Raw genomic sequence first — 14,566 nt, forward strand, 5'->3', positions numbered from 1 at the left:
TTGCAGACACTCATTTACTAGAGCAAGCAGTATCCCTGTTCCAATTATTCCATCTGTCTCATGCAGTGCTGGGTGACAAGAAAACATGGATTGGTTAAGGCATTTCCCCTTCCTCTCCAAATCTTACTTCCCTACTATACCATAATAGAGTGAGTCTGATAAACCAGCTGATCCTTTGCTTTTCTCCCAACATCTCCAGATGCCTCATGGAATGCCTCTACATCTGTACCATTGTTTCCCAACCTTGCCCCTCCCTCTGCCTCTTCATAGTCTCTCCCAAATCTTAATTCTGATATTATTGCATCTACCATACTGGAACATTATGATGTTCCTCCTTCTTCAGAAAACAATGAGCAATTATGCAGTTCACTGTTCATTTACTTAGTTGTAGTACCAGGTGTAGGCAGCAGCTGAGCAAGGGACCAAAAGGAAAACATAACCAACATTTAGCCTTCTCATCAGCTTCCTATTCCTTCTCAGCCCCTTCCCCTCCCCCAAAGACTCTTTGGAAAAAGCAGATCGCTTTTTTGGTGCACTTTTGCAATGTGATCGCTCTCTTTCGGAAGACGTTTTTCTGGAAGATCTCTTCCAAAAAAAGCTTCTTCCAAAAGAAGCCTGCAGTCTAAACATAGCCTGAGGCCCCTAAATGCTGTTGGGGTAACCCCTGTGAAATGAGTTGGTTTAATCCCACTTCCTAGTGAACACTGCACTTCCCAAAATCAGTACCATAGTTGGGATCTTTGTTGGCAATCTTCTCAGAAAGGCCAAAGACTAAACTCAGAGGTGATTAAAGTAATCTTTCTCTCCATTCAAATAGCCCTTTCATTGTAAGGCTGCAAGGGCAGTATTAAGAAGCTTGTGCCTCACCGTTTGAACTTTACTGCCTATGATTTATTTACCTGCTCTTGGGATAGAGGACTTAAGTCTCCAGAGCTGCCAATCACAAGCACTATACTCACCTTCAAAAATTCAATGGCCTTAAAAAGCAAGAAAAAACTTAAAAAACAACAAATAGTTTAGTAGCACTTTAAAGACTAACAAAACATAGAGGTGGTATCATGAGCTTTCGTGGGCACAGCCCACTTCTTCTGATGACCAGGTGTTGGAAGTCCAGAACCAAGAACCAACTTGGTTCTAGAATTCCAACACTCCGGTCATCCGAAGAAGTGGGCTGTGCCCACGAAAGATCATGATACCACCTCTATGTTTTGTTAGTCTTTAAAGTGCTACTAAACTATTTGTTGTTTTTTAAGTTTTTCCTGTTACAGACTAGCTCAGCTACTCCTCTGAAACTTAAAAAACAAGGTCATCACATTTAATATTTTCAGTTGTATCAAGTTATTGGATGATTAATACATTGTGGTGCCTGTGGAATCAGTCATTCTGATTGTTCTCTTTACTCTGATTTCTAATAGTGTTTTAGAAATACATACACCTGTATATTTATTTTTCATCCTACCTTTTCATATTGGTATCTGCCTATTTTGTTCTCAAAGCTAACCTATTTTCTGAAAGATATTTTCTCTTACTTTCATTCCCTTAGCTATCACTTTCCTCCTCCCCATGTATTATCATGAACCTTCTGTCTCTTCTTTCTTTACTCTTCCAGTTTTCTCTGTTCTTCTAGCTTTCATACATTGTGCAGCTTCTCCTTTCACTAAAAGAATTCCCAACATGTAAGCCTCCTTACTTGTAAGCCTTTTTAAGTGTACTCTTTTAAAGTAGCACCATGTAGTGCAGCACACCATGCAACCACTATGGCTTAAATGCTTTGCATGAAAAAAATGGTCCAAAAATAGCTCATGGCTCTAATCCAAAGGCCATTCAAGTCAATAATTTCTCATTGATGTCCAAGAGCTTTGGATCAGACCTTATGTATTTTGCTAACTTACTTTAATGGCATCCATTTACATTTTTAAAAAATGGAATACATATTAATTATGACCAAAAATATAAGAATGTGGTTAACTGGGTTCAAGAAAAGTTGTAAGAGCCCTAGGATAGTCACTGAAATCCATGTTAAGATAGAAGGTTGGCAGTACACAAAATGCAATGGGAAACTAATAATAAAAATCATATGTTACATTTCACTAGTTGCCAGTAAAGACTGAATAGTCAGATTTTTGTATAATACTTGAGCAATGGTGATAGGTAAACAGGAGACTGTCCGAATATGGACAGCCTTTAGGTCACTATTGCTCCATCTATTCAGCGCAAAAAGACCTGTGACAGTAAGTCTCAGGATGTGTCTACATTACAATGACCTATTGGAGGAAGGTATGCAAATTGCGCTCTGCAACTTACGTACCTTTTTCCAATATTTTTTTCAGAAGAGGCTTTTCTGAAATTTGGCCCATGTACACTGGGCCAAATTTTGGAAAAGCCTCCTCTTTCGGAAGAGCCCTTCTTCCTAGCAGGAGGAGGAAGATAGGACTTCTGAAAGAGCATATCTGCTCTTCTGCAAAAAAAGCAGAAGAGCAGACATGTTCCCTGGACGTAGCAGAGTTTTTCTGGGATACCGGAAACCCCATAGTGTAGACATAGCCTCAGAGCTCTGCTCAGATGAGTGGGGCTCATGCTGTAGAGCTAGAAATAGCTATGTAGACATTTGAGCTAGGGCTGAAGCTTTTTGCAATAATGAAGTACAAAGAATGGCCTGACAATGAATGGAAAAAATGGAGAAAAAATGAAGATACTCTCTAAGTAGCAGCTTCTGAATAAAAACTTTTCATACAGCTGTAATGTGATACCTGAGGGTATGTCTACACTATCACCCTAGTTCAAACTAGGGTGGTTAATGTAGGCAACCGAAGTTGCAAATGAAGCCCAGGATTTTGAGGTGTACAGCTAGTTCGGAATAGGAAGCCTAATCCGAACTACCTAGTCCAAGCCGCGGGCATGGAGTCCGAACTAGCGGACATTTAAAAATGGCAGCGCCCAGCAAGATGCAAATGAAGCTCGGGAAATTCAAATCCCGGGCTTCATTTGCAACTTTGGTTGCCTACATTAAACACCCTAGTTCGAACTAGGGTGGTAGTGTAGACATACCCTTATTGTATATGTAATAGTTTAGATACTACATTATTTGGTGCATTAGAAATACACGGGTGAAACCCTGGGCCCATTGAAGTCAGTAGGGCTATGTCTACACTGGCAGGTTCTTGTGCAAGAACTCTTGCACAAGAAAACGTCCACACTGCCATGTGCTTTTGCGCAAGAGCACCCATGGCAGTGTGGACGCTTTCTTGCACAAGAAAGCTCTGATGGCCATTTTAGCCATAGGGCTTTCTTGTGCAAGAAGCCCCTGCCGCGCGTCCATACTGACTTCTTGCACAAGAAGTCTTGTGCAAGAGAGCTTACACTTGTTAGAAAAGAGCGTAGTTCTTGTGCAAGAAGCCCTCTCTTCCCACACTGTACTATAAATCTTCTTGCACGAGAGTGGGCAGGCCATGTGGATGCTCTGCGGAAGAATGGCCGTTCTTGAGTAAGAATCTGCCGGTGTAGACATAGCCTAGGAGCTTTGCCATTGATTTCAATGGAGTCTCAATATTACCAATGATGACACCTGTGGAAGAGACAATACAATGCAAAGATTTTAGTCCCTTCTGTTGCTGTAGCCACAACACCCCTTTAAACTTCTTAAAAAGTAAGGCTTGAGAAGAAAGCTAGATCCCCTGTTCCTAGTCACTCAGCCAATGAAATACAACAGCCATTAGAAGAGCTTCCACAATCATGTTTTTAGTAATGGCCTTAATATTGGTTGGACACGCTTTAGATCAGTAGTTCTCAACCATCACTCCATATTTACTACGTATGGGGCTGATGCAGGTTCGTCTGCCCACTGCATTTCCCAGCCACAGAGAGGAATGCAGCAAACTGTGCACTTTTCCCTCACTCTCTGACCGGGGGAAATAGTCAGCAATGATCTCGTACAAATTGGGGGGAGCTAAAGGGCATCTAGGTGGTGGGAGAGTCGGGACATGCTCCCAGACAGCCCCTTGCACCTGCATGGTGATTCTGTCTCTTTTCTATACAGCTTTATGAAAAGCAATCCCATTGCAGGCACACCCATTTTTCTGACACCAGCAAGCTCTCACCTTGCTTTAAGACAGTGTTTCTCAAACTGTGCTTCGGGGAGTCCCAGGGCTCCACGAGACATCTTCAGGGGCTCCGCGAGGTTGACAAACTGGAAACATCGATAAGTACAACACATACAATCAGTGGACCACTGGGGCGCCGCATAAGTACAACACATACAGTCAGTGGACCACTGGGGCTCCGCATAAATTTTTACGCGTGTAAAGGACTCCAGAGCCCCAAAAGTTTGAGAACCGCTGCTTTAAGATATGATAAGAGGAAGCTGCATACCACAGGTCCTGGTCCTAGCCAGTGTTCTCTCTAAGATGTGGGCAGCACAGCTTCACAGGTGATTAATCAGCCCCACCTAGTGAGAAGCCCAGGGCTCCCTGCAGGATGCTCACTAACTGGGTGGGGCTGATTAATCACTTGTGAAGCTGTGCTGCCAAAGCTTAAAGGGAACACTGGGAGCCCTAGCTCTTACTGTTAAGGAGGAGTTCTTGAACAGATAGACCTACACAATCTCTCAAATATATACAGGCAGTCCCCGGGTTACGTACAAGATAGGGACTGTAGGTTTGTTCTTAAGTTGAATCTGTATGTAAGTTGGAACTGGCGTCCAGATTCAGCCGCTGCTGAAACTGGCCGCCAGTTCTGACTTACATACAGATTCAACTTAAGAACCCCAAGTCCCCAAGTCAGCTGCTGCTGAAACTGACCAGCAGCGGCTGAATCAGGACACCTGGGGCAGAGCAGCTGGGGTGCTGCCGGGTTGGTCCAGTAGTGCCCAGAGTGGCGCTGCGGGACCAACCGGCAGCGCCCCAGCTGCTCTGCCCCAGGGTCCACAAAAAAAGCCTGGTCTGCTGGGGGGGCACACTAGCTGCGCCCCCCCTCCCCCAGCAGACCAGGGACACGGGGAGCAAAACCGCAGCGGCGGGTTCCCGCGCTTCTGAGGCTTTGCTCTGGCAAAACCTCAGAAGCGCGGGACCCCGCCGCGGCTGCGGCTTTGCTCCCGGTGCCCCTGGTCTGCTGGGGACCATCTCCAGCAGACCAGGGACACCGCGAGCAAACGCACCGCGGCTGCGGCTTTGCTCCCGGTGCCCCTGGTCTGCTAGAGACAGTCCCCAGCAGACCAGGGGCACCGGGAGCAGCTTTTCTCCCCCCGGAGGTCGAGGTGGCGGACCGCTGCCTGCGAGCTCCGGGGCAAGAAAGCCCCGTTCGTAAGTGCGGATCCAACATAAGTCAGATCCGCATAAGTCGGGGACTGCCTGTAGTAGAAAGTTTGTGTTGTATATAGCAACAGATATAGACTATGTCAAGTACAGGCAAAACTCACTTCTTAACACAAAACTGCATGTTAGGAGAAGATTTGACTCATCACAGTAAATATGAAATGATGCACCAAGCAACTTCTTTGTTGTATAGGTCAGGAGGTGGATAAATAAGGCATCCTATACAGAAAGGAAAATGGATACTCTCAATTTCTTAACTCTTGTCTCATTGATCATTATAGTTTGTGAGAGGATGAAACAAAGTGGAAAACTATTGTCATGTCACTGGCATTACTGGTATAAGTGAGGAAAGATCAGACTCTGAGATTACAGTAAGTTCTTTTTCCTCCTACACACAGGCTGTGTCTACACTGGTGCGATCTTGTGCCAAAGCAGCCGCTCTGGCACAAAAACTTGCTGCCTGTCTACACTGGCCGTGTGTTCTTGTGCAAGTAAACTGACGTTCTACTGTATGAAATCAGGGCGAATGTAGACACTTTCTTGCACAACTACTTTAACACAAGAACTCTTGCGGTAAAGAGTTTTTGTGCAAGATCATGCCAGTGTAGATGTAGCCACACAGCATGGCTGTGTCTAGACTGGCCACTTTTTCCGGAAAAGCAATTGCTTTTCCGGAAAAACTTGCCAGCTCTCTACACGGGCCGCTTGAATTTCTGCAAAAGCACTGACGATCTCATGTAAGATTTTTGTGGAAATACTATGCTGCTCCCATTTGGGCAAAAGTTTTTTTCTGAAAAACTTTTGCGCAAAAGGGCCAGTGTAGACAGCAGAGATTTGTTTTCCGCAAAAAAGCCCCGGTTGCGAAAATGGCGATCGGGACTTTTTTGTGGAAAAGCGCATCTAGATTGGCCACGGACGCTTTTCTGCAAAAAGTGCTTTTGCAGAAAAGCGTCCGTGCCAATCTAGATGCGCTTTTCCGAAAATGCTTTTAACAGAAAACTTTTCTGTTAAAAGCATTTCCGGAAAATCATGCCAGTCTAGATGTAACCATAGTCTCCACTGACTTGCCCCTTATGTAGTGACTTGCACAAGGTGGGGACAAAATGCTTACCGGTCCGATTGGATCAAACTTTTGCAGCCACTTTCTGCAAATGGAAATGACAACAGCGGATGCAAAACAGTGGTGAATGAGGCTGAAGGTGTTTCTGAGACAGCCAGGATGGGCTAACTAAAAAAGCCACAACAGAGTGGTTAGGCTGAACTTTAAAAAAGCGATACTGCTGTAGTACATATGAACCCACCCACATCTATGTATGTTTGTGACTGTGCCTGTTTAGCTTTCTCTTCCTCTCTGCAGCTAGTGTGGATGCAAGCCAGTGGAATAAGTAACCGGTATTTAAACACACACTGAAGTCTTAGGCAAGAAAAAACATTGAGAAACAACCCTCCCTGGTCCCTCATTAATGCTCCCTCCAGCCCGGCGAGGCAACCCCCCTCCCCCCAGCCCTGTTGAGCCCTGTCTTTTCAAAGGCAGGGCTGCCGCCCAGAAGGAAAGCCCTGCCCGACTGGACCTGACCGCAGGCCCCCGCTGGGTGAGGCGGGCCAGGCAGAGCAGCGCGCTGGAACATCTCTGGAGGCAGCGCGCCGCACTCTGACAGGAGTTTTGAGCCAGTGGGCGGCTCCTTCCTGTGCAAACTTTTCTCTTGCCTCCCTCCCCCCGCCCTGGCCATCTCCGTGCCTAGCAGAGCTGCGGGAGCCTCCCCAGCCTGTCCCCGCGCCTCTGGGCGGACACCCCCTCAGACGCGCTTGAGGCGGGGGAGGGGGGGGGGTAGCTCCGGTCTAGCGGATCCTCGGGCTGCCGCTGTCCCTAGGTGATGATGGAGGCGGAGGGGAGGAAGGGCAGCTTAGCGGAGGCAGCGTCTCCAGCCAGCTGGCTGCTCCCCGGTGATCCTGGCCCCAGAGGCCGCTCCCAAAGCGACATCTCCTCCTTCTGTTCCTCCAGAAGAAGCCACCTGTTCAGGTTCAGCGTGACAGGCTCAGGTGAGTGGGGTATTTTTTTCTGGCGTGGGGAGTTGGGGGGAAAGGGGCGCCAGGCGGAGTCAGCTGCCTGGAGCTGGTCTAGGCGACCTGCTGTCGGCTAATGCAGGCGCTCGCTACCTATTCCGCGCTCTGTTCTCCTGGGGACCTTTTTTCAGCAGGTGTCTTGGTGCTGGGGATTCGGGGCAAGGGATGCTTATGTCAGGAACAGATCCAGCTGGGTTTTGTGCCTGGCTCTCCAGGAGCCTGCGGATCTGTTGGAAGAAATGCAGACCGTTTAGCTGGCCTCTGGGATTTCAAAGCCTTGCAAAGTGCGGAGGGTAGAAGATGCCGGCAGCCAGGGTGCTGCGACCTAGCTCAGCTTCATATCAAGGACCAAGTGGCAGCTCTGTCTCCAGCTTGACATGAGGAGCATCACTTTGAACGTTACATTGTTCCATGTTTGCTTCTTACATCCAAAGTGTATCTGAACAGGGAAATGCAGTGGGGCAGCCCATCTGCCCTGCTTCAAGACCAGAATGAGTCTGCAGTTTGTCTATAAGACCTAAATGTCTACACTGAGGAGTTATTTCAAAATAACTCCTCTTATTTTGAAATAACAAGGCCAGCGTCCACACTACTAAGCCTGTTGTTTTGAAAGAATGGGCTTGTTATTTCAAAATAATAGCTCCTGCTTGTGAAAAGGAATACGCTTATTTTGAAAGTTATTTTGGGAGTTATTATTTAGAAATAACTTGGGAGTGCAGACATAGCCTAAGTTGCCCTCACAACATGGGGCTGATCCTGAGAAGCAAAGAGAGCCTAAGATTCATTTTTATTTCAGTATGATTAGGCATTTAAGATCAGCCTATGCTGTAGCTGAATATCACTGTTTGTTTGTGCAAATTGTTTACAAACTGTCATATTCATTACTTATTGCTTGGGTATTCTCTTCTTCCATTTCAAACACCCAGTTACCATTTTGCAACCTGGAGTTAGAGCTTTTCAAAGTGACTTTCCTCAAATATACAATATTTCATGTGAGTGTTTTCAGGAAGTTTGTGAAATGTTCTGAAAGGAATCCTAAATGCAGAGGTGAGGGACTGATGGCACGATTCATACAAGGACTAATTTGTCCTCATTCTGGAGAGCTTTCCCTGTATAAAGGCTGTAGGATCTGGCTTGGAATGGGAATTGCATCATATTGCTTTACTGCCTTCTGCTTTCCACTAAAATGTTATTTTTGAAGATTCCTTATTTCAAACCAGTTTCTGATGGGACAAACTTGAAAGGCAAAATTTTGTCCACAGCTAGGAGTGCACATGTTGATTTCAGTGGAAGTTGCAGGTGTATGTCTCTAGAATAATTTGAGTCTTAGAGACAAATGAAGTTTACAAAGCGGTGTAGGGTGAATTTCAAGTAGAAACTTCAGGGAGATAAGGATCAGTCTACAATGTAGAAGTTTTAAATTGGCAAAAGTAAAAATCTGGCTATTCCCAGGTCTTTGGAGCCATTGCTCATGGCTCAGATTTTAAAAAGAGCAAAACCCAGTTGCATCCTACACTATTGATCTGTTTGTTTATGCTCATTTGGAAAATGGAGGGCCTGATCCTCAGCTGATCTAAGTCAGCACTTAATGAAACCATGCAATTTACACCAGCTGATGATCTGGCCTGAGATATTTTGGATTCAGTGACATTAGTTATAGACTGACTTGCATGGAGGATGATGCGAAGCCAAACCACAATGAGGGATTGTGCTTCAAGGAGGTAGAATGCCTTTTGGAGCTCCCAAGTGCACAGAGGGAGCACATCCTCTGCAGCATTTATTTAAATAATGTAGGGAGAACAGCACACTGCACTGAGCCAGCAATGCTGCATGGTATGAAGGACAAAGTCATCTAATGTCACTTGCACCATAGGAAATATGAAATGGGAGTAGGCTCTTTGGTTAGGTCAGCACCTCTGGGAAAGGAGGCTTCCGTGCACACTCAGAAGGAAGCAAAGCACAACCAAGGCCAGTATGAGATTCAGTCTGAAACTGTTTTACTGACAAATCAGTATTCCAGTTTCTGCACCTCATCTTTTCTTTTACCTTCTTCTATTCCTATCTGTTCCTTCTGAACTATGTTCAAGCAGATTCCAGGCTGGTGAAGGGTGCTGCAAGTAAAGGAGACTGCTTGTTTGTGTTAGGCGAGTGAGATAAGAACCAGAACAGGTAGAGCACGGACTGCAGCCCTGCAAGCTACTCACACAGCCTCTTTCATATGCCTCAGTCCAGGCCTAATGGTGATAGTGTTCATTCTCCACGTATGTTCGGTCTTCAGTTTGTCTGTCCAACAAAGGATTAGTGTTAACTGTGGTGACCACTGTGATGTGGGCACTTCCTTTCAACAGTAGTATTTATTTTTAGTTTACTTGATTTATATGAGATGAGGTAAATTAGGCCTCCCTTCCTGCCCTTGTCTTTTTTTTAAACACAAAACCTTTCAAGGATGTGCTCCCTGTCAGAGACTGACAAACAACAAATTTTAATTTTTTTAAACCACTTTAATTGTTTTCTCCATTTCTGTTCCCTGGATTTGTCCAGCTGTGCATGTGCACAACAAAAGGTCAGGTAACGCAACTGTTGATTCCATTTTTTAACAGAGAACACACACATAAAAATGTAAAGCTGTTACCTTTTTAATATGGTGATTAGAAATATTTTAATGTAGTGTTTCCCTGAAAAATAACTTGCTTTCTCATTCTTCCAAAAACCAGGAAAGCAAACATAACTGGGACTGAAATTTTGGAGTGCTTAGAGATACAGTATGATAATGACTATCGTTTTGCCCCATCTTTTCCTGTAGCTTTATAGTTTATTTATTTGAAGTACATCACTCATTCACATCAAAGATATCACATGCATACTAAGTGCTCCTATTTAGAAGGAATTTTTAAAAATCTGTACGTGGTTTTTTTCCCTTTGTCCCTCCTAAAATTTCTTCAGACCGAGTTTATTTGAATGAAATGAAACGGTGCCTGCTGACATTTTTTTGTCCCCATCAGCCAGATTCTGATCTCAGTTGTGCTGACATATTAGAGCTCAGTTTGGTCCATTTTCTGAACAGTCAATATCTTATAAGAAGATTATTCTGCCATTTAGTCAGCATTGAATTTGTCGCTATATGTGCACCAATTGTTGAGGGACAATGTTAATGGAGATTGCCTAGTTACAAAAATTATACTAGGTTTTCTAAAAGCAGTTTTGGCAATGGCTCACAAAATCCATCTGTCTATTATTCCCAACAAGCAATCTATATATCTGAACAGATTAATGAATCTAGGCTTTTTCCATACCCTAGAAGTAACAGTTTCCTGGCATCTCTTTCCAGCATGTTGCCATCAACTGCCATCCTATTTTTAGGCTAATAAAATTGAAAATATATAATTTTTTTTCAAAAGGGACTATTCTAGAATAAATGGTGGCAGGCTATTTTTGTCCTCTGTCTGGGCCAAACTGAGCTAATCCTAGTCATACTGAGTAATTAATTATCCTCAAGTATTTTCATTTAGTGGGTCTGTTTGAGGACTGTCATAACATTCTAAGCATTAATTAAAGTGGCATAATCTGGCCCTTTTTGGAACTGCTTAGATTCAGTGACTTGGTGTCCATAGGTGGAGAAGGAATATTCTATTCACACTACATGAGTCAACTCACTGAAGTGGCTGTTCTCACCACCCTAATATGCTTCAGTTAGGAGGGTAGAACCCACGGATGAGCATGTGGGCAACCCCTGGTCCTACGGTCTCATAGCCACCCACCTTTGGCAATTGCTGGGAAGGAATTCATGAGTTTAATCCTTGTGATTGATGGTTTAATTGTTCCTGTGGGCGTGTTTGGTGCTGGTCCTTTTGAGAGGTTCTTTGTTTAGATAACTTGTTCTAATGAAAATCACAAAGCAGTGAAATATTGTAGCTAGGCCATTATCAGACAGCAGCAGGTGCAATCTTCTTGGCAGATGCAGATAAAATAAGGCTTTTTGACAGCTGAAGGTATTTTAGAGTCCAGAATCAGTCTGGAACCTAGAATTCACAGACTATGGATTGATTTGACTCTTTGAGGGCGGACTCCCTCAGAAGTGGGAGAGATGTATGTGGTGATTAGCTCTTTATGCTAGTTTTAATATATTTAGATTAATCTCTGAATTTGGTCCTTTGTATTTGACACTGGGTAAGTCACTTAGCCAAAGACTTCAAAACTGGCTACAGAATGGGTTCCATACTTTTTGGGGGGGGTCTCATTTTCACATGTACCGGACACCCAATATTGTCCATGGGAGCTGCAGATTTTTAGTGCTTCCAGAAAATCAAGTCATACATACATGGAGTGGGGCTGTAGGTCAGAGAGAATGTTTCAGTCTGTGGATAAGGGAGCTGGGAAGTTTGGAGGGACATCTCTTTCATGATCAGGGAGTATACTTATATGTATAGTAATTACCCGTGCAAGTGTTTGTATGAAAATACAAATGAAAAAGGAGAAAAGTATAAATGAAATACATACTTTCACTGAGCAGGCTTTTGCTGGACAGATTAAAGGAAAGAAATTACAAGAGGTTTAAGATAGGTAATTTTGGGTGGAAAATTACAGTAGAAGAAAAGACAAATTGTTACTTTGTATAAGCGCAGCAACTAAGAACCACCTGTATGATTTCTTAGAAATTGTACATCCTTTTTCTAACATGGTAGATTCTTGATCTTTTTTCATTGTATTTAAAACATTGTATTGAGAATATAAGATAAACCTATCACTATTTTGTTTGACAAGCAAATGTTTATAAAATAAGTACATATATTCTTTGTAATCAGGAAACATACTGCAGCCGTCGTCATGTAATATTAAACTTAACTGTTTTAATCATTATGCATCATTTATAGTTTCAAAGTTCTAAGGAAAATGTCAGCTGTCTGGGTACATTTTTTCATACTGCATTTACTGAAAAAGATGAAGTCTGTGTGAATCATCATCTTTCATTATGCTGAAGTATGCATAAGGAAGCCGGGTGCACTAGTCCTATTTACCTACTGATTTCTGAGATGTGGGCTTACGCCTTATTGCCTGCATGGTAAGAATCTAACACTTTTTTATATTAGACTTGGCAAATTTTGCTACCTGCTGAAGCTTGTAGAAAACAATTGTGTCCCTGATGATTAAGTGTGGGTGCACGATGGTTTTAAAAACACAAAATAGTATGTCATTTTTACAAGCGGAATGATAGCCAGTTCAGCTTTTTAGAATCAATTCTACATGTGTGCTCAGGATGAAAAACATTATTTAAATATGGTAATGATCTCCACAGCTAGCTAAGTAGAAAGCAGGTTATAAACATTTGCAGTATATGCTTTAACATGCATTTGTGGCAATAAATCAGCTTCTGGCTGTGTGATCTGTTTAGCATTTTGCCACAGTGTATTTTAGTTTCTCATGGCCTTTGGCATCTCTCACTTCCTGCTAAAGCGAGGCTTTTACTGAGTAACCATTTAATATCAGATCATAACTGAAGTATGAAGCCTGTGTAGGCTATTAAAAAGTCCATTGCAAGAGAGCTTTTACACACTTATCTTTCCTGAATATAAGTCATGTAAGGTTTTGAAAACCAAACTCTAAATATTTAATCTGATTTAACTCATCATTGACTTAAATCAGTTATTTGTTACTTTGTTGTTTTCGCATTTCATGAAATAAGGCCACCAGAAACTGCACATGGGTAGAAGTATGTGGGCAGTAAAACTGCTATATAGGGACACTCACCACTTGAGCACCAATGAGTGGCTAGGTGCAATACTGTGACTTTTTCTCAAACTCGATGTCTCCTGCAGGGTGCAAATCAAACTTGATGGGTCTTCAGTTTGGTCACATTACAAAGTCTGAATGAACCCCTTCTGGGGTAGGAAGAGTCCAATAAACAAACAGTTTACTTTGCCCTCAGTAGGGTCTTCAGCCCTATCTAAGGACCAGTGGCAGCCCGTCAATACAGGTGACCTAGGTGGTCACCTAGGGCGCCAAAATAAACTGCCGTTGAGGGCTTTGGAGGCGGGGCAATGATCGCATGCCGATCACATGTTTCGCCTAGGGCGCCAGTTGCCGGCAGCTCGTCTAGGGCTGCTCCTGCTCAGGGCCCTTTAAATTCAGCCCTTTATTCAGACTCTCATATAACCTCCATACTCTTCTTGGTGTTTGACCACAGGTAAAGTGGCATAATGGGGGAAACTAAGGCCCACTACTATGGGTTTCAATCCAGGAACCCTCTACACAGCTGCCATATACTGCTTCATCCAATTTTTTGCTACATCTTCCCTGGGCCTCTCCCTATGTGGTCCTTTAGATTCAGGGTTAAGGTTCTTAAATCCTCTCTCTACAAATCCAGTCATGCAAAATGCAGCCAGAACCAAATTCTAACTATCCCTAAAGCTTTAGCCAGAGAGAAGCACCCATTCCCATTCCCATTCTCATTCTCATTCCCATTCTCCTCCTCCTCCTCCTCCAGTACCAGCCAGGAATTGATTTGCTAAGCTCTCACAGCTTCTTTTATATGGCCTCTTGGGTTCTGATTGGCTATCATTAACTGCTCTATCCCTTGGAGGACCAGATCTCTCTAACTTCTAAGATGGATGCTCCAACAAGGCTTCTCTAAGTAGGCTTGAAGGACCTACCTTTGCTGCCATTATCCTTCTACCTTTCTAGGATGGCATATAATGGGACTATAAAGACTAATAAAACATATAGATGGTATCATGAGCTTTCGTGGGCACAACCCACTTCTTCAGATGACCGGAATGTTGGAAGTCCAGATTCAAGAATAAATAAGGGAAGGAGGGATGAGGGGAGGGGAGAGAAGAAGGAAAAAAACATTGAAGGGGAAGAAGAAAAAAAGACAGTGAGTAGATAAGCTTCAGAGGGATAGCCGAGTGAGTCTGTAACAGGAAAAACTTAAAAAACAACAAACAGTCTAATAACATCTTAAAGAGTATTCTTTAAGCATCTATTCTTTAAGATGCTACTAGACTGTTTGTTGTTTAAGTTTTTCCTGTTACAGACTCACTCGGCTATCCCTCTGAAGCTTATCTACTCACTGTCTTTTTTTCTTCCTCCCCTTCAATTTTTTTTCCTTCTCCCCCCATCCCATCTTCCCTTATTTATTCTTGGATCTGGATTTCCAACACTCCGGTCATCTGAAGAAGTGGATTATGCCCACGAAA

At 43.5% G+C, this 14,566-nt stretch overlaps 1 protein-coding gene across 2 annotated transcripts in view; it reads left to right on the plus strand.

Annotated features, from left to right (window-relative positions):
• Positions 1-7,043: 7,043 nt before the first annotated feature.
• The window catches only part of PHACTR2 (phosphatase and actin regulator 2), a 197,826-nt gene continuing 190,303 nt past the window's right edge, over positions 7,044-14,566 (plus strand). The window contains exon 1 of one of the 2 annotated variants that reach the window (XM_075924329.2): positions 7,044-7,349. In XM_075924329.2, the coding sequence (XP_075780444.2) occupies positions 7,184-7,349 (166 nt within the window). In that variant the 5' untranslated portion in view covers positions 7,044-7,183. The remainder of the gene's footprint in view (positions 7,350-14,566) is intronic. The other variant, XM_075924328.2, reaches the window with a different exon arrangement.

This window comes from Pelodiscus sinensis, chromosome 3, assembly GCF_052426305.1.
Source record: "Pelodiscus sinensis isolate ZL-2025 chromosome 3, ASM5242630v1, whole genome shotgun sequence".
NCBI classification, from domain to species: domain Eukaryota; kingdom Metazoa; phylum Chordata; order Testudines; family Trionychidae; genus Pelodiscus; species Pelodiscus sinensis.